General features: G+C 39.3%; 4 protein-coding genes across 5 annotated transcripts; 3 read left to right on the top strand and 1 right to left on the bottom strand.

The window, feature by feature from the left end:
• Positions 1-347: 347 nt before the first annotated feature.
• LOC140794956 (uncharacterized) lies at positions 348-4,076 on the bottom strand. 2 transcript variants are annotated; one of them, XM_073147255.1, is made up of 11 exons: positions 3,218-4,076; positions 3,067-3,138; positions 2,897-2,986; positions 2,746-2,808; positions 2,565-2,667; positions 2,412-2,486; positions 2,169-2,322; positions 2,013-2,082; positions 1,828-1,893; positions 874-996; positions 348-792 (listed from the first exon to the last, which is right to left on the bottom strand). In XM_073147255.1, exons 1-11 carry the CDS (start codon positions 3,882-3,884, stop codon positions 581-583), a joined length of 1,695 nt encoding a protein of 564 aa, XP_073003356.1. In that variant the 5' UTR covers positions 3,885-4,076; the 3' UTR covers positions 348-580. The 2 variants fall into 2 exon arrangements, with proteins under 2 accessions (XP_073003356.1, XP_073003357.1); XM_073147256.1 differs by having other exon boundaries at positions 3,067-3,135; positions 3,218-4,070.
• Positions 4,077-6,701: 2,625 nt separating this feature from the next.
• LOC140795746 (stromal cell-derived factor 2-like protein) lies at positions 6,702-10,027 on the top strand. The gene is made up of 6 exons (XM_073148497.1): positions 6,702-7,137; positions 7,223-7,363; positions 8,373-8,513; positions 9,225-9,274; positions 9,362-9,491; positions 9,686-10,027. Exons 1-6 carry the CDS (start codon positions 7,033-7,035, stop codon positions 9,767-9,769), a joined length of 651 nt encoding a protein of 216 aa, XP_073004598.1. The 5' UTR covers positions 6,702-7,032; the 3' UTR covers positions 9,770-10,027.
• Positions 10,028-10,538: 511 nt separating this feature from the next.
• LOC140794711 (actin-related protein 2/3 complex subunit 3) lies at positions 10,539-13,139 on the top strand. The gene is made up of 4 exons (XM_073146846.1): positions 10,539-10,894; positions 12,297-12,405; positions 12,487-12,756; positions 12,827-13,139. The coding sequence occupies exons 1-4, from the start codon at positions 10,892-10,894 to the stop codon at positions 12,967-12,969; spliced, it is 525 nt and encodes a 174-aa protein (XP_073002947.1). The 5' UTR covers positions 10,539-10,891; the 3' UTR covers positions 12,970-13,139.
• A 41-nt stretch (positions 13,140-13,180) lies between these two features.
• On the top strand, positions 13,181-14,993 carry LOC140794710 (probable CCR4-associated factor 1 homolog 7). Its single transcript, XM_073146845.1, has one exon. It carries the CDS (start codon positions 14,061-14,063, stop codon positions 14,928-14,930), a length of 870 nt encoding a protein of 289 aa, XP_073002946.1. The 5' UTR covers positions 13,181-14,060; the 3' UTR covers positions 14,931-14,993.
• Positions 14,994-18,911: the final 3,918 nt, after the last annotated feature.

The raw sequence follows: 18,911 nt of genomic DNA, 5'->3' as shown, positions 1-18,911 counted from the left end.
CAGGTTTTAAAAGCTCGTCTCTTACACCATTTCTCATCACTAGCTTCCTTATTTTTTTTATAATTTTTTGAGATGTATTTTTCATAGCTAACTTTTAAGCTTCCTTGCCTGAATTCTCTTGAGATCCACCTATATTTTTCTAATTTTATTTTGAAAATTATAAATTTACTTTTTAAGAAAGCTCATACTTGCTACTCTCATAGAGAATAGATAAATTATGAAGTTTAAAATTTGGACCTTCATCTACTGTATGGGAGTCCTCCTGCTACCGCTGGTTGTCAAATCATTAATAAGTAATCCAATGACATTATTAATTCAAGGAGAGGTAAGTAAAAGCACGGAATCACTGGACAAAGAGAAACTTCATAATATGTTCTCTATCCCAGACAAAGAGAGGGACACATGGTGATGGACAGAATCTATCTTGTGCAAAATGCCATGCCATGCTAAAATCATGAGTATTTCTTTACATCTCACCACCTTCCTCTCTTTTATCCTTCTCTTTCTGCTTTAGACTGTCCTCCTATTCTTTGGGGTCCCCTGCTCACTATTATAATCATAATCCACTCCATCAACTTTCCTAGATCCCTCTCTTTGTCTTCCTCTCTCTCCTCACCTCCACTGCAGCAGGCCCACCTCTTTGTCTGTGATGTTGTAGGCCTTGGCCTGGGCCCTTATCTGTCTTCTTGGAATCTTCTTGCACCTCTTGGGTGATCTCCTCCTCTTGCCCATCATTCCACTCATCCACCATGCACTGCTGGTAAAATTTGACTGCCACAACCAGCATGAACACTGCACAAAGTAATCAATTTAAGAGGATCACCAATTAAGGCCAATGACAACTTTCTAATCATTGTATTAGAGAATGCTTACCGGCCCAGATTCGAGCGACGGTCGAGGAGACATTCCAAATGAGGGTGAAGACTGCGGCCGCGACAGCCTTCTTGTGTGTGCAAGACTCCCAGCCATCTCTAAATCTCTCCAGCCAAAATTTACCTGATAAATAGTTATTATAGATTTGTTTTATTAGGATGTCACAGGGCAGTAGCTGAGACAAGGGATAAGAGGGAATAAGCATGTGTGACTAAGGGTGAAACATTCACACATAAAAGAAGTATTTATATTGCAAGGACTAAATAAAAAAATAGCAGAGGACTAATGAACACATGCATTTCTTCATGGGGGAAGGAAGACTACACGAGGGCACGTGAAAAGGGACCAGGAGAAGACAAGCGTATTAAACCTGTATACAAGTGAATAAAGGACCAATATAACATACAGAAAAAGCCAATGTTTTGAAGCTTCAGCAGATCTGGGAATCAGAGGCAGAGCCAAGAAAAAGAGTGCCAAACTTGGTCCAGAGTAAAGTTAACAGTCATTAAATTGTGGTCTCTTTCTCTGGTGAGCTGTGTGATATAAGATCAGCTCATTAACTCTCTGCCCAAGGACTTAATAATTGAATCTAACACCTTCCTATTGGAGGCATCATCTAATCTGTACCTAGAAGAGTATCTTTGAAGCATTGCAAGTTAATATAAGATGGTAGAAGTCATCATAAGATTGATAAACTTTTGCAATTATTAAATTATCTATTTGGATAGGTAAGTGAGTCTACAGGGCTGTAGATCTCACCAAACATTTTTTCCATAGTTCTTATTGACCATAAGTCTTGTGCACATGTCAAGTGGGAAAAAGTAAAATTAAGTAATGACTGAGGTAAAGGGGTTAAAGCTGAAAAGTACATAACTTAGGTCTTTAATACTTTATGCTTGTTACTTGCAATGAAACAACCACCAACTTAGAGCAAAATTTACAGCTTTCATTTACCATATCTTGCCAGCTGAGTAGAGTAGGAAGAGCAGACTTTTGGAACGGTGAAGACTCCAAAGAAAACTGCAGCAATGACAACCACAGACAGAAGCATCAGATGGATATATTTTTTTTTCTTCACTCCTTTTACTGTATGTTAAATTGGAATGTAGAGATACTTTGCCTTCTATTTCAGTACTTACATAGTTTAGCCAGGGTCCAAAGAGTTATGGAGCTTCCACACCTGGCCATAGCAAATAAGAGCAATGCAAGCTGGCACAACCAAATGTCACCCTTTTACTAGAAATTTGAGGTAAAAGAAGCAAACAAGCAAGCAAAAACCAACAAAAATTTCTTACCTTCATAGTAGTTGCAGGGTCTCCAGAGAAGAGAGCTCTGAGCTTAGAGAGCATCTCATTTATGTAAGGGAGAAGTAGCCTTACAAGCCAGATGGCTTCTTCCTCCCCAACCATGTATCTCTCATCCCTCTCATCATACTCTATGTTTGCACCTCTGATCAAATTCAACAATTTCTAAGATAATTAATTATTGGACTTTTCCTCTATTTTTTTTTGTAATTCATGGATAATTTGAAGGATTACCTTTGGAGAATGGCCTTGTAAATGAACATTAGAGCCAGATAAACAAGACCCAGGTAGGAAACTGCTGAAATTAGGCTGCAGAATAGAGAATTTCAAAAGAAATTAATATTAGCTCTTCAATGCAGAGTTCAAGAGTTGGCTCTGATCCCTGACCTGAAATTGAGATCCTTGGTATAGGAAGAGGAGATTAACAAAAAAGTCCCAAAACCGAAGATGAACGCGGACTTAGATACATCTCTCCACATCACCAAATCCACTGAAGATCAATTCAATATGATGTAGTCTGAGAGAACTGAACTGTTGAAACATTTGGATCAAATGAAAGTTTACTAACCAATATTTTGCATGTTTCTGTGGTCGCAAGATGTCATCTCATATAATTCCTCATGCAATTCAACTGCATGATAAAAACGAAACCATCAAACTTGATGAATTAGAGGTTGAAAATTAACATAATTAAAAGGAAGGAAGGAAGAATTAATCACCTGGAGGTGGTTGTTTGATGGGTTCTGGTTTCGCCACCCGCCGAACTATCACTGGCACGACCGGGGATGTGGTCAGGGCAGGCTTCTTCTCTGCATGAAATCCAAATTAAAGAATTGGGCATTGACAAGAATATGATCAAAAGAAGAAGAAACAGAACGGAAAATCTCACCTGAACGGGGAGATCTTATGGGCTCTGGGTTCATTGCTCTGTGATTCATCACAATTGCAGCCTTCTTCTCTACTTTTAGATCAAGAATCACGGAATCAATTACTAAAAAAGGAACAAAACCAAGTACAATTCACAAGAAGAAGCAACTTGCCTTGAGGCGTTCTGATGGTTTCTGGATTGATAGCTCTCTGATCTGTTAAAAGTGTCTTCTTTTCTACTCTAGGCGTCACGGGTACCTCTTGAACCTTCTCAATTCTCACCTTCTCCTCCTCCTCCTCCTCCTCCTCCTCCTCCTCCTTCTCCTTCTCCTCCTCCTTCTCCTCTACCTCCACAATCTTCGCTTTCTCAATGGCAGCTGCATCCATCTCCTTGTCATCAAAACTCTTCCTCCCCTCCTCCGCCTCAATCTCAATCTCTTCCACTTCCTCTTCCTCTTCCTCTTCCACCACCTCCTTCCGCGACCTCAACGGCTCCGACAAGGTCTTCCTCAGATGAATCGGGCTCTTATCCACCGACCCATTAATACTCATCGCCTCCGGCGCACGCCAGCTCTTCCTCTTCTTCCTCTCTGCAGCGGCCCCCCCGCCGTCGCTCTGGTTTCTCCTCAGCCTACGGTAAATCCGAAGGCCCTCTTCGTCGGCGTTGCCGTCGTCCTCGTCCTCGTCACGGCTCTCGCCGCCGTTGAAGACCTTAATTCCGCCCTTGACCTCGTCCATCTTCATCCTAGTCTCCCACACTGATCCGGCCACGACTCCATTTCTGGCAATGCCTCTTCTTCTTGTAGGAGGAGGAGTAGTAGTAGCAGTAGTCCCCTGCATCCCCTGTTTTGGCAATGAGTGGAATGAGGAGGATTGTGTTGTAAGGCTCCTCTCTCTCTCTCTCTCTAGAGTTGGAGTTTTTTGTTTGCTATAATTGGGATGAGGAGAGAGAGAGAGAGGTGGGATGGTGGGGTAGAGGGGAGGAGAGGGGTGTTTACTTTAAGATCTGTGCATGTCCATGGAAGGATCTCCGGACTTTCAATGCATGCACTCACTCGAGTCATAAGCCTTACATGCAGGAGACCCGGATCATCTGCAGCCCTGGTTGCAGGAATCTCTCCAAACTCGAATGCACTCCAGAATCCAGTCATAACTCATAATAAAGCCTCCCATGCAGGGATTCGGATCATCTACACCCGTGGTTGCAGTGATTTCCTGTAGCGGGATGGGTCAAGTTTTCTAATTTTTTTTTTAAATTTCTTAAGGGAAATTTCTTATTTAATCCCTTCTTTTTGGTAACATAAAACTTTATTTATTTTGATTAGGTAGGAATATTTTGATGTAGTCAGGGGTTGTAAATGATCACGTCCCAAATCCCAATTTAAATTAGAGGCTATTTGTCCCTTGCTAATGAGAGCTATGAAAGAGAGGAGAGTGAGGAAATTAAGGGAAAGGAGGCAGCTGTCTTGGGCTTCTAAGTTCTAAGCCATGTGGCTTCTTTGGACAAAGAGTGGTTGTTAAGTGATTCTTCTCTCTCTTTCTCTCTCTCTTTTGATCTTTATTTTAACTTTGTATATTTATGTTATTTTTTTTAATTTTTTTTAACTGTGGTATGTGATTTTTAAACATGTGAGTTTACTGTGGGGTGGGGTGTCATGCAAATGTGTTCTTTTTTTGTGGGTCAAGCTATGATTAAACCCCATGTTCTCAAGGCTCCCAAAGTGAGCTACATGAAGGTGCCACAGTGTACTCCATCCAGTAGCCTTTTGGGTGCTCTTTTGGATCACGGACCATCTATTATTATTGGCCACAAGTCTTCTAGGTGGTCGACAGTGTAGATGATGTCTCGATAATGTAGTTGACTTAGAGTAACAGTGTGACGGCTTGAAGTAGGTTTCGACAGCGTTTGATTCGGAGCAATTGTTTGGCAACGCACTAAATGCCTTTGTATTTAGAGAGGATTGACCCTTTGTTTAATTCATATCTAATCTTCAGGTTCATGAATGATAAAAAGAAAAAGAAATTATTGCCACTATGGGTATTAATTAAAGATGTATACTCATCACTATTTCAATATTTATGTCAAGAATTGAAGTTTTTTTTTACATAAATAAAATTTAAATAATGTCCCTGATTTAATAAAGTAAAATTTGAAAATTACGAGCATATACATTAATATTTTATTTGAGTATGAAAAAAATGTCATACAATCAGTCGGAGGATTTTTATCTTCTATTTAATTGTGGGATGAGAAAAAGAAAATCCATAAAAATAGGATAAATGATAATACTTTATTTTTATCTGAGTACTTAACAAGAAAATTAAGAATAAGAAAACACTTTTATCTCTTATCCTATCAAAAAGGTAGGTTTATAGTTTCTTATCACAACTTCCATATTCTGCATTATAGTTATAATTTCTGGGATAGATAGAGATGAACTCATCTCTTATCCTACCTTTCTATCCCAGCAAAGGGCCGTACATTACAAATACCACCTCCCTTGTCAGCAAACCAAATAAAGATGTTTGTGATGTGGAACATGCTCTACATCACCATGGTTTTGTTTGATATCTACTGTTTCAAACTGCTTACTATATAAACAATTAGTTTATAAGTTAATTATGTAGCTACTTCCTATATAATAAACTATTTTAATAATTTGGCAGTATTAACTCACGCAAAAGTCTGTATCTAAAATAAATAAATTATTAAATAAAAACATGATATATGAAAAATTTTCTCCACTACCTTGTCACTTTCAAAACAAAAACATAGTATCACATCACTAGACTAGACTTAGAATAGTCTAATAGAATTAGTGCTCTCTTAATGGTGGAAGGGCCAATAGGAAGGCAATAGTACATGATCTGGTAAAATGTCCATTCCAAGTTAGGGTTATTATTATTATTATTATTATTTTGTTTTGTTTTGATGGGGACTAATGTGGGGCATCTGTTGTTATAAAGGATCCCAATGATTATATATAGTTGGAGAACTACTTTAATATGTCATACATCTTATATATAGTTTCCAGTGCCCTCAAAATCATATTCATATCTTGCTATTATACAACCTTGTAGTCAAAAGCTTAGCCAAGCTGATAAGCTGTTGTGTTGTTTAATAGCATTTGTGATGCCTGCAAACCAAATTGTAAAAAGAAAAATTGTTGGGCAGATGAGAGCAGCTCACCATACCCTAATTTTGTAACTTATACTGATCTCATATGTGAGGTTGTTTAATTAAAAATAATCTCAATGTTTTTAATAAGATGTCATTCCCTGAGCCCACTCTTTGTAGAATATAATACAAAATGAGCCGTTTAAAGCATAATTCTTGTATTTTTAATCTCCAAATCTTCTTCCATGGTGCATTTTTAATCCATAAAAATTGCAGTTTAGTTTTACATATGAGCCAACTGTCCACTTCTTAATTGGGCCTTATAGGCCCTTAATGGGCCTAGGCCCATGGGCTTATCATAATTAAGAATGACTTGTTCGCTCACCGAGGAATACAAAATATAAAATTACTCCTCTGTCGGAGCACTAAGCACGGCGAATTGAGGGAGGGAGGTGATTGGGGCCAATCATTTGACGCCACGTCATGTCAGAGACCCTCATCTCGTACGCCATTGGCTGCAACCCTCTCCAATGACGTGTCTACCCATTTGGAATATACAAAAACCACCCTAAATAAAAACTAAATCCCAAACTAAACTAAGATCCCACACAGAGAGGAGGAGAAGTAGGTTAAGCTCACCGCCCGGTGTCCGACATCCCACCGCCGCCGTACCTCGCTCCGGCGACCCTTCACACCGACGCCGCCGTGGCTCCCCAAGGCCTCTCTCGTCGGAGAGTCCCGTCCTCCGCTGCCGAAGCCGCCGCCTCCTCTTCCTCTCAAACCCTAAGTCGAGATCGGTTCACTGCTCACCCCTTCGATCACGATCTCCCCTTCTGGCAACAGAACTGGTTCCTTTTCCTCCTCCTCCTCATGGCCTTCTCCTTCTTTGCCCTCGCCGTCTTCCTCTACATTGGCCTCGATCTCCCCGAAGCTTCTCCTATTCCCGCGTCCGCGGCCGCAACGGAAGGCGTCGAGGTGAGATAGTTCGTATATTCTCTTCTTGGATTTGAGATCTCGCTATTTTTCCTCTTTTTTTTCCTGATATTCTTTTTGGTATTAGATTACGTATGGTAGTGTGATTAAGTTGATGCATGAGAAGACCAAGTTTCGGCTCCATTCGCACGATGTGCCCTATGGTTCGGGAAGCGGGCAGCAATCGGTTACTGGATTTTCAAACGTTGATGACTCGAATAGTTATTGGGTATGTGATTAATTTGGTATTTTGGATTATTTTTCCAAGTTTTGATTCGTTGCTATGCGTTAATGTTTTGGTAGAATTAGTTTGTTTTGGTCCTTTGGATCCATAATTCTCTATTAAGTAATATGCGGTCAATCAAGATAAAAATATAATTCACGTTAGAAGGATAGGCAGTACAAGGATCAAATTCACGTTAGAAGGAAGACATTGGCTTCTGAAATGATGCCAAGCTGAAGGAGAGATACAAGTGAGCTTTGCTTGTGTTGGGAATCCTCATATGTTTGTATTTTTAGTGATATTTTTGTCAGTAACTTTGCTTCCAATTGTTCAACCTTTCCAAAGAAATTGTCAGCCCATGAATGTGATTACCAGATGCTGCCAGTGATGCCAAAAGTTATTCAGATAAATGATTTTTTTTTCCCGACATGCTAAACCTCATTTGTTTGACTCGGCTAAGCTGCAAGAATATATACTAGTTGAAACCAAGGTTTTAAAAGACTATAGGTGGTACATAGGCGAACAAGGGACTATGTAGTGCCTAAGCACTAGGTGGGTGCCTAGGCAGCCGCCCAGAATTCAAGATGGTTGCAAAATAAACAAATTAAAGAAATAATAGTTAGAGAAGAAGTTAACAATTAATACTTACAATTTAAATAATATATTAATGTATTCTTGTTAAGAACTAAGCTATTAGAACTCATTAATTCATCAACATGTATGATAATTTTAATTTTCAGAGTCAATTGGCATACTAAAATATAAAACAAGATGCTAAGGCGTCAGCAAGGTATGACCTAGGTGGAGCCTATTTATATTCTAATGCGGGAGCCTAGGCATTATGGCAGAAGTGTTTTAAAACAATCGCTGAAACATTAATAACCAGTTTCATGATTTAGACGTTTAAGGTTTCTATTAGATGCCTTTGGTTGTGTCTTTACTGCATGTTGAACATTTACTTTTGATAAGGCATTTATTTTACTTATTTGTTTTCTAACAATGGAAAATTTTGCAGATTGTGAGGCCCGAACCAGATTCATCTGTGAAACAAGGAGATACCATACCAGACGGAACAATTATAAGACTACAACACATGAGGACTCGAAAATGGCTACATAGCCACTTGCATGCTTCCCCTATAACCGGCAATTTGGAGGTTCGTAGTATTATTTGTGGCTTTGTGCGGAGAGAAATTAAAAATACACAGGGAAAATATAGGTTTTAGAATCTTCCTGTTCTACTTCCTACTTTGTGTGGCAGACTCCTTTCTAAGTTTTATCCAAGAAATCAACATGTAGTCATGTACCATAGGTGTCATCTCTCAAGCAGATATGCATGGAATATGAGCTACTTCTTATATTGTCTGATGTCCCCTTGGATTGGAAAAAGAAGTTTAGAAATAACCAAGTTTGATTTTATTATTCTGTCCTCAGTAGCGTGTTACTCTCCCTCTGGCTAGTGAGTTACGCTAGAGAAGGAATTAACTCATTAAGCCATTAACTTGCCAGCCTTGTTGGTTTCAGTGAGTTAGAAAGATTGTCTACAATAGAAATGAGCTTTCCTCCTGAACTTCTGTCTTATAATACTAGAAGTCATGTTTCTACAATGGGGGAATATAGGGGGCAGTCTTCAACAAATAGATGTTTTTGTGACAAGTTCACTAGTTCTTAGTAGCAACTAGACTCCACAGGCAAAAGTTAGTAGGAAATACCTGCACCCTCATAATGTAAGGTTGATGATTGGAGCATTAAAGGAGTAACTGATTGAGAATATTGTTTTAGTAATACTTTGTAGATTCTTATATGCTTGCATTCTATATGGTTCACGTACGTAAATAACGTCTAGTATATGCTTTTACACCTTGCAGGTGAGCTGCTTTGGAGGTGATGGTGTCTCAGATACTGGAGATTTTTGGCGGTGAGGACTGCTTTACGTATGAGAAATATGCATGATGTCCAGTTAATGCATCTTTCAGCTCATCCTCTCATGTCTTTCCCTTATCAGGCTTGAGATTGAGGGCAGTGGCAAAACATGGAGGCAAGACCAAAGAATAAGGCTGCGGCATGTGGATACTGCCGGCTATTTGCACAGCCATGACAGGAAATACACTCGTATTGCTGGAGGACAGCAAGAGGTAGAATGAGATCCTTGTATTATTCCAGTCGATAATTTCTTTTAGTTACCTGCTACTTGACATTCTGTCCACTGTAGCATTCTTGGTTAGAAAGTTTTGTTTCTAACCAATTCTGCTCAACATTCTCATGCTGCATTATTGATTTTTCTGATGTTTAATTTAGCCTGGTTATTCTATGTTTCCTTCTCTTACAGGTCTGTGGTGTTAGAGACAAGCGTCCCGACAATGTTTGGTTGGCAGCAGAAGGTGTCTATCTTCCAGTGACCGGAAGCAAGTAGCTGCTTCATTTTGTCGACAGCAAAATTCGAGTTACAATTTTTCTGCATCAAATATACATTGCAGCTCATCATTATTATATACTAGCTAGAACCCTTTTTTGCATGAAGTCGGATGTAATACTTTTGATAGTCCTACCACCTAGTCACCATCACTCACTAATTTGAGCTGCAGTGGAGCTGGTTTTCTTTTTCTTGTTCATGCGCTGAGCTACTGTGACATGTATACGATATATACTTGATATCAATTATCTTTAGTTACTGAATTGTCTCAGTAGGCACAAAATCTACTGCCTGTATTGCCATCATCATTTGGTTCTGCGATATGCTCGCCATCGTTTCTCGTCGACAATAATGGTGGAAATATGAGAAATGCAGTCTTCCTGGCCTTGCTGAGTGGAGAATAATTGTGGGGAATGAGATATGATAATTTTGCCTTTTTTATGTGTGGATGGCTGGCTGGCTGGCTGGCTGCCTTTTTTATATTTGTTGAGTAAATACCTTTTATTTTGTATTTTATACAGACTTCTTTGTTGATTTCTAAACAAACAAATTTGTATCTTCAAGCTCCCATCTCTCCTTTAGCATTTTCTAGTGTGTAAAGAGATATCTTTGTAGTGGAGGTTTGGTAAAGTGTCAAGCTTGGCATAATGGCAGAGGTATTAACAAACTGTGAGACCCACTAATCAACCCATTAAGACCACCCACCCTAATCAAACACTTGACCTCTCTTATCTTGGCTTTAAAACATAGACACAATTCCAAAAGTTCTGGCTTCAAGATCAAATAAAGAAACACTCAAGCTCCCATAATTAGCCATTTCTCCCAAAACTTTTAACAGAAAAAAGAAAGTAACAAAGCAAAACTTAAATAAAAACAAATATAAATCTAACTCAATTTTAAATTGAAACGGATACGGGTTAAGGTCCTGTTGACCCGTCCCGAACTGAAACCCAAGACGACCCTTATACGTTATACATATATATACGAGTGAAGGGGTTAAACAAGATTCTCTTCCGCTTTCTGCCGGTAAAGATCGCCAATTTCCAGAAGCATTTGGGAGATCTCTTCCTCACAAACCCGCGCCCGTTCGAAGTTTCTCCCCCGCAAACCCAATTCACGCAAATGGTAATCTCTCTCTTTCCCTCTTTTCTTGCCTTTGTTTCCTTGATCGATTCAAGAGAAGTGATTTAATTTCTTCTGGAATCCTGGAATTGTGAAGATGGGCTAAAATTTGCTACCTGGTGATTAATTATTTTGCCTCTTGGGTTTAGATCATCGATTTATCAAACTAATTCTCTGTAAGTACGGCCAATTAATCGTTGGTTATGTATAAACGACTTGATTTTCATTTTAGGATTGATATGCAGGCAATTCATCAGTTAGGGTTTCCTTAATTCAGCTTGGTAGAGATTATTTAGTGTCCTTAGAGAATTTGTCTTGTTGGGAAAGTTGAATGGGATCCACACTATTTAAACGGAGATTAGTGGTTTCCTGGGTAGTACCCTTTCCCATTTTAATAAGATGAACAAGAATAGAGATCAAAAGATGAAGGTTTATCTTGCTTTTGCACTCCTCTGTAAAGTGTGCTGGTGTTGATATTATCTACCTATAAATTGCTCTTGATCTTGGCAGCCATTACCTTTTACGTGTTACATTCTAAGAAAAATAAAATAAAGGAATTCTAAAGTTGCAGGGGGAAGTGAAATCCATGGAAGTCAGAGTGTAATCTAACCACTACTAGGTCATTGGCCTTTTATTGTCTTTGTACCTCAAGTTTTTAGTATACATTTGGAGATCGTGCATTTTTACGTACTAGTTTCTTAACATGTTACAAGCAAAACGGGGTCAGGCATGCATTTTTCATAGATTTCAGTCAGTATCATCAAAATGTATATTTTTGTGCTTTATTCTTGGGTATGGCCCACAAATTATGTATGCTAAGTAGACAAACTTTTCAGAAGGAAAATTATATTTGCTTAGTTGCTCTTTATCTTGCTAGCTGTAATTTTGAATCAAATTGATGATGAGTGATGACAACTTCCATAATGAATAGTTTCAACTTTGGAGAAGTTGTAAAGGAGAGAAAATATAATAAATTTGTTTGATCTGTTATCTGAAGTGTGATTTTGAATCATCCTTGTTTTTCCTCCTTTTTTTTAAGATCTTGATATAAGAAGAGGATCAGGATGCGATATTAGTTTTACTGTTAGCCTGCATGAGTGATTAGTAATGGCTTGTAGAATTCGATCTGGAGCAATGGAATTTGAAGTCTCCAATACATTCCTCTCCCAAAGCTGTAGAGAATTCAGTACCAGTATGTATTGTTGATCTATAGATCCTATGTTGAACTTTAGCTACAAGGGCAAATAACTGTAATTTGGTTCAGATTTTGGATCAATAAACTCTATTCTGTGATATATATAATCTTCTTTCTATCTTTTCTCCATTACATATAATCTCTTAATTTTTTTCCCAAAAGGCGACATGCAAATCTCGAACTGATAAAGCTGACATCAACTGTTGGCAGGTTTATCACTCTAGCTTTGTTGAGGAAGAAGGTATCAAAAAAGCTTGCGGTTGCCCTCTGCTTCCGTTAAAATCTCACATCAAGGGTCCTGCTCCAGCTTCAGATCCAGGTCTCCGTCTTGTATCTCTTATATTCTGTTTTATTTATACACAAAATCCTTTATTTTCTGATTGTCATTCGCATATTCCAGAAAAGATCGACGTTGTTGATGAAGCAATTACTTTCTTTCGGGCAAATGTTTTCTTCAGAAATTTTGATATTAAAAGCCCAGCAGACAAGTTACTTATTTACTTGACATTGTACATAAATGTGGCCTTGAAAAGGCTGGAGGGCTGCAGAACACTGGCTGTAGGGACCAAGGCAATTATTAATCTGGGGTTAGAGAAGGTACCCGTGCCTGGAGAGCCTGGGTTTCCTTTTCCTGGCCTATTTGTCCTTCCTCAGTCTCAGAATGAAGCAGGTATATTTCCACCCACTTGATCATCTCAATACTTTGGAATAATCTTACCATTTTCTTCTGTTTAATGCAGAGTTATTCAGAAATTATCTGAAGCAAATAAGGGAGGAGACGAGCGGAAGATTGCTCAGTTGTGCTTACAGATCTAATGGTACACCAAACAAATGGTGGCTGGCTTTTGCAAAGAGGAAGTTCATGAATATTATTGTACCCTAGACATTGGATTCTCACAGCGCCAAACATTTTCTAAGTTCACATTGTGGTCAATCTTAATTGCCATCTGTATTTTTGTCAATGCGACCACAGAGATCAATATTTTCGTCGTATTTGTTGTGCAGTTGTTTTAATCGTCAATTAACAAGAGATGATGGATAACACTTCTGAAAGTGGCCTCTCATGTATTTGGTTTAGGTGGTTTTAGTTATTTCTTTGATTTGTTCTGCTGATAATGTAATGTAGTAGCAAAATGCTGAATCTGTTATCTGTGTTTCTGGAGTCCAGGCGATGGTGGACAGGAAACAAGAAGGCAAAGAGTTGCAATACGCAATACACTCGATATCCCATTTATTTAGTTATCAAGTTTATTATCCAGTGTAATATTAACATTCAAGGGAAGAATAGTAGATAGATAAATAGATAGATGTGATATCCATGAGAATTCAACACACTCGGGCTTTGTCGATTTGTATGGGCCGCCAATTTGGACCGCGGATTAACACGAGTTTTAATGCATCCTAATTCCCGTTCCCAACCCAATCACGAATTACTCGTTGTCCGATTAAAGAGATATCCGGAGACTCTGACACCGACCATTCGCCCCACCTAAATCTCGACCGTCGAATCCTTGTCCTTCCCGAACCAAGACACCCACATCGGACCGTCCATCCCTGGCCGACACCTACAAAACTTTCGGGCACCCAACTAAGACCGTTCCGGTAGAAACTCACGGCGCACCCACCAGAAATCTATCGTCTTTCCACTGACCGGGTTTAATTCGTGGTGTAACGTTCGGTGCCTCAATCTTACGGGAAACGCGGCTCCTGTCCTACCACATTTCCCTAAGAATAGTACTAATCATTCAACCCCACGTCTTTTTATAGACTAGACCTACTTTCCCATTCCTCTTCTTCTTCCCTACTCATCCCAATTCGAAATCGATCCGATCTCAGAAACCCTAACGAGATTGCGCGCAATTCTCTGGTTGCTCGGATCTAGGGCTTCGATTTCTTCGTCGCTCTCCAGATCTAGGGCTCCTTCCTCTTCCCTCTAAGGTTTCTTATGCTCCTCCTCTCGAATCCGATCCACCCATGTCGTCCTCGATCCCAGAGAAAGCCATCGCCGGCGGAGGCGACGTCTCCGGAGAGGTAGAGATCCGTGAAGTGTGGGCTGACAACCTCGACGAGGAGTTCGCCGTGATCCGATCCATCGTCGATGACTACCCGTTTGTCGCCATGGACACAGAGTTCCCCGGCGTCGCGATCCGCCCCCTCGACGTCTACAAGACCATCGCCGACCTCAACTATCACACGGTCCGCGCAAATGTCGACCTCCTCCACCTCATCCAGATTGGTCTCGCATTCTCCACCTCCTCCGGCGAACTCCCCTGCTCCCCTTCCTCCGGCCGCCCCTGCATCTGGCAGTTCAATTTCCGGGAATTTGACCCTGACGCCGACGTCTCGGCCCCCGACTCCCTCGACCTCCTCATAAAGTCTGGCCTCGACTTCGCCAAGAACAGAGAACGCGGCGTCGACGCCCTGCGCTTTGCTGAGCTCCTTATGTCATCCGGCGTCGTCCTCAACAATGATGTCGTCTGGGTCACCTTCCACAGCGCCTACGACTTTGGGTACCTCCTAAAAGTCCTAACTTGCCGCAAGTTGCCTGACACATCGGATGGATTCTTCGAGCTTATGAGGGTTTTCTTCCCTAATGTTTATGACATCAAGCATCTTACGAAGTTCTGTAGTGATGCACTCTTTGGGGGGCTTAGCTATATCGCCGAGATCTTGGGGGTTGAGCGCGTTGGGATCAGCCACCAGGCAGGTTCCGACAGCCTGGTCACTCTGGAATGTTTCTGGAAAGTGGTAGAGAGGTATCTCAAGAATTCTGTCGAGAAATATGAAGGAGTATTGTATGGTCTTGGCGATGAGTATTCGTATCTTGTTCAAAGAAAAAGTTGATTGTTAGTAATAATCTCGTATAAACAGAAAAAGGAAAGAAAAAAAAAAACTAATCTTGGTTAATTGCTTTGTGCTTTGTTGATATTTTTACTTCTTGCCATTTTACTGCATCTTGTGTTGGATGGAATGTAGCTTTGTTCGTCAGCTCTGGTTTAAATTATCATTTGCATGCTTAATTTGAAATCATGGTAGTTATTGCCCTGTTGCACAATTTTGGATTCGTGCAAACATGCCTTTAACAATGTGCTAGTCTCTTTCATGTGTTCGATCCATTTGCCAATGATACTTGGTAAGTATTATGCAGTTCACTTTATTAAGAGATCTAGATTTGTGCTACATAACCAATCCTACTCTAGAATGTCATGTCTTTAAAATACTTATCTATTTCATACTTGTCTGCTTTATTCTGTTCCATAATTGGTATAGCATTTAAAAAGCTTTATCACCCTTGAGGTTTATGAGAATGATCATATGAGGCATGCTGTGGACTGGCAATAGTAGTAATCTATTAGGTCTTTTAATAGATTTTGCTTATAACTTTTGTAGCCAAATTTACCTGATAATAATTAATCTATTTTAAAGTATGCTGCGCCTACCCAGTTTTTCCTACTAGTGTAAATGAATGGGTACGATCAGCTGTTCACCATTCCATAAATTAATGCCCCTTGTGAAAGTGTGGAGCTTGGCTGGGTGGGTATGGGGCCACTGCTGCCTATATTATCTTCACCTGAAGTGGTCTTTTGCAATAAATCTGAAGTCAGTTGACTGTTTATAAATGTGATGCAAGTTTTCTTATCGAGGCTGTGGGTCACGTTAAGTGATAGTACATTTGTCACAAGTTGCAATGTAAATTGTTCATTAAGTAGGGGGTTACACTTCTTCTCCGACTAACTAACTGTTTTCCCATGACAAAAACCCCTATCTATATAATTACCCTTGTTTTTCTTGTTTCTCATTCTGGGGAGGCAATGATGATGCTCCGAGTGATCAACTGCAGTATACAGTCACTTGTTGGGTACCTGGGCATTTTCCTTCTATATCTTTGATCTAAGAGAACCTGCCTCTTTAAGCTCCTTTCAGTTTCCCTTCTGATGGAATGGCAAGGCAGCTTGGGTGGTCCGATCTACTTTGCGTGGCAACCGCTGCAGCCTCTTGAATTTAAGGGGGATTTGATATGGATGAGAAGAAAGGAGTGTTGGATCTTAAATGACTGATTAAACTTTAAAGATGGATCTGAGCCTCTTTCCTAAATTCCTTGTTGATTTCTTCAATCTACTATGTTTTTCATTATTTATTATTGCTATTGCTCTTGCTTTGGGTTCATTTGATGTGAATCCTCATCTTGTAGATTTGTGCCTTTTAATTTAAAATGCATGATCTGCATTTTTGCTTAGCCAATACAATTGATCAAATTTTAGTCTCAGCTTTGGTTCAGAAGATCTTGAAACATCTTTCCTGCTTTTGCACATTGCATCTTACCAGGTTTTCTTCTGTAGTATAGCATTGTATTATTCTGATCTATTAAGCAAGCTTTCTTTCTTTCTTCTAGTTTAGATGTCTGGTAATAAATATCTTTTTGTTACATCAACTGGTTTTTATGATCGCCTCATTTACCATTTGTGAAGTTTCCACTGTTTGTGCATATTAACTGTTCTTGTGGTACCTCATGTTAACCTTGAGAATATGATATTCTCTCAAATGTTTAGGAGTTGAACTTGCAACAACTCAGAGTTACTTAAGAGGGGGCTAGCATGGATCCTGTATTTTGAACTATTTACAATTTCAAAAGTTTACTATTAGATAGCAGCAGCTTCATCAATGATGCCAATAGTTTTCTTTATGTGCCAATAGTTTTCTTTATGTATTTTTTTATATAGTAAATAATTGTACAACAATCATGTTCTCATTGAATCTAAGTCAACAGAGGAGATTCGCATTGGAATAGGTAATGTATGTGCTGTGAGTTCTGAAAAATACACAGCAGAGACATTATGAATAAATGCATTGAAACGTCCGCTTCTACTGTACAAGCGAAAGAGGAACAAGGAAGAGCAAGAAGATGACAAGAGATGGTGTGGCTAGGGATTTTCTACTGGTGCCTTCAATCAATTCCATGGTTATGACTTACGAGAGAATCCATTAATAGGGAGGGTTTAATGTAACTCAGCAATATCCTTTGGAAGAGGAAGTAACATTTTCTTTGCTGCTTTGCATCTTTTATTGCATTGTTTATGCCTTTGATAGTCATTAGTGCTCTCTTGCTGTCTCACCCCTGTACAACTTATGCTGCAGGTTAATGTGCCCTACGAGGGAATCCTTCACATTTTGCACCGTGTAGCATTTGACCTCCAGCTATTTTGATATGCAATAGCTTGTTTCTAGATGTCTTCAAAGTATGTGGCTTTCCTAAGGAGAGGATGGAAGGTTGGAAGGGTTGCCCCTCCTCTTCTTAGGGCCATGATTCCTCTTCCATTTGAGGCCCTTCTTTTCATTGTTGTTGTTGTTGTTGTTGTTGTTGCTGTTTTCTGTTGGTTCTGTCGTCGTTGCTGCTGCTCACCTTTTCTTTGTTTATTTTTTCTGCTCTTCTTTGACTCCACTATCTTTTGGTTTGGCATTTGAGGTTTAAGGTTGCTCGATGCTTAATTTATTAAGATTACCCTTTTCTCTTCTTTTTCTTCTGAGGTTGTAATAGTAAGTGTTTGTAAGCATAGCATTATGCAATTCTATAAGATGGCAAGGCAAAATTTGGATGGCCTGTTGTTCCGCAGGCAACCTTTTGCGGCCATTTGTTAATTTACAACTGAGAATTAATTCCAACTGCAGGAAATTCCAGCAGTCAGAATCTACTTCATTTTTGCTGCCTTGAGAAGTTAGCGATAGTCATGTCTGATAGGTGGGCCAATCTGAGCTGTATTTTTCTTTCTTTTGCTTCCCTCTATCTGTTATTGGTTTTCTTCTCCATTTGTAGTTTTGGTGCTGAACAATTATTTCTTCTCGATTAGCTGATGATCTGGTTCCTTCGTCTCTTTTCAGTTTTTTCAGATTTTCCTCTAGTTGTGGCTTGATGGGAAGGCAACTTGGATGGAATGCATATAGATCTCTTGTGCCGTCACCATTCTTTTCCTTTTATATATCAACATAATGTTTTTTGATTCTAACTTTTGATCGGGGAGGGAGGAGAGGAGAAACAGTTATATTGAGAGATTTACTAAGGGGAGATCTTTTTATGTTTTCTTGATCCTTATTTCTATCTGCAATCTTTTGCATTTCTGGTATCTGTACTTGGTGAGGGTAAGGCTTTCTCGCTTTTGTTTATTTTGCTTTTTTTTTTTTTCTTGGGTAAGTATGTTCTTTCTTTTTATTTATTTATTTGTTTTACAACAGGATGCATCATTCTATCGTAATGTCAGAAAATTGCTTATTTTGATGCTACTGATAATCTTCATATCTTTTGCACTTCTTGCGTTGCCTCTCCTATTAACTTCGGGATATCAGATCGTGGATTGCCATGCTACCATGAACTAGCTGAAGATTCTTGTAAGGCTTAAGTACATTTTGAACCCCCTGAACTATGATCCGCAATCATGCTACGGTGATATTTGATTTGGGCTAGAAGAGAAGGGTGTGAGATGCTAATTGATTGATGAGAAATAAATCTTTTTTTCTGCAGTTCCTCATTGATTTCCTAAATCTCTTTTTATTTTGTGCTTTCATTTTAAGTTTGACGTGCATCTTTATCTTACTATAAGTACAGGCCTTATTGATTTTTTTTTTATTCTTTATATGTTGTGAACTTTTGGCTCTCTGTTTTGTTTTTGTTTTTCCTATGCAGCTTCTCAACTTTTTTGCTTAATCTATCTGCATGTTAGTTTTTTTTTTCTTCTTTCACGGGTTCATGTTTACAGATTGCAGAAAGAGCTGTGCGCGTTAAAGGATGGATGTTGGTGTATGGGGATCTGAAGTGCTAATATGGATAATTTC

The sequence above is a fragment of the Typha latifolia genome, chromosome 9 (genome assembly GCF_019914945.1).
Source record: "Typha latifolia isolate L0001 chromosome 9, TyphaL0001v2, whole genome shotgun sequence".
In the NCBI taxonomy this organism is placed as follows: Eukaryota; Viridiplantae; Streptophyta; class Magnoliopsida; order Poales; family Typhaceae; genus Typha; species Typha latifolia.
This window is presented reverse-complemented; position numbering and strand designations above follow the sequence as displayed.

Bases quoted from the DNA above. Each gene is read 5' to 3' on its own strand.
- LOC140794956 (XM_073147255.1), bottom strand. From the start codon at position 3,884: ATGCAGGGGACTACTGCTACTACTACTCCTCCTCCTACAAGAAGAAGA. The intron at 2,323-2,411 runs GTAATCCTTCAA...GAATTTGATCAG, and splicing joins TACAAGGCCATTCTCCAAAG to AGGTGCAAACATAGAGTATG. The intron at 997-1,827 runs GTAAATGAAAGC...ACTATTTATCAG, and splicing joins TACTCAGCTGGCAAGATATG to GTAAATTTTGGCTGGAGAGA.
- LOC140794711 (XM_073146846.1), top strand. The intron at 12,406-12,486 runs GTCTCCGTCTTG...CGCATATTCCAG, and splicing joins TGCTCCAGCTTCAGATCCAG to AAAAGATCGACGTTGTTGAT. The intron at 12,757-12,826 runs GTATATTTCCAC...TGTTTAATGCAG, and splicing joins TCAGTCTCAGAATGAAGCAG to AGTTATTCAGAAATTATCTG.
- LOC140794710 (XM_073146845.1), top strand. From the start codon at position 14,061: ATGTCGTCCTCGATCCCAGAGAAAGCCATCGCCGGCGGAGGCGACGTC.
- LOC140795746 (XM_073148497.1), top strand. From the start codon at position 7,033: ATGGCCTTCTCCTTCTTTGCCCTCGCCGTCTTCCTCTACATTGGCCTC. The intron at 7,364-8,372 runs GTATGTGATTAA...AAAATTTTGCAG, and splicing joins ATGACTCGAATAGTTATTGG to ATTGTGAGGCCCGAACCAGA. The intron at 9,275-9,361 runs GTGAGGACTGCT...TTCCCTTATCAG, and splicing joins GATACTGGAGATTTTTGGCG to GCTTGAGATTGAGGGCAGTG.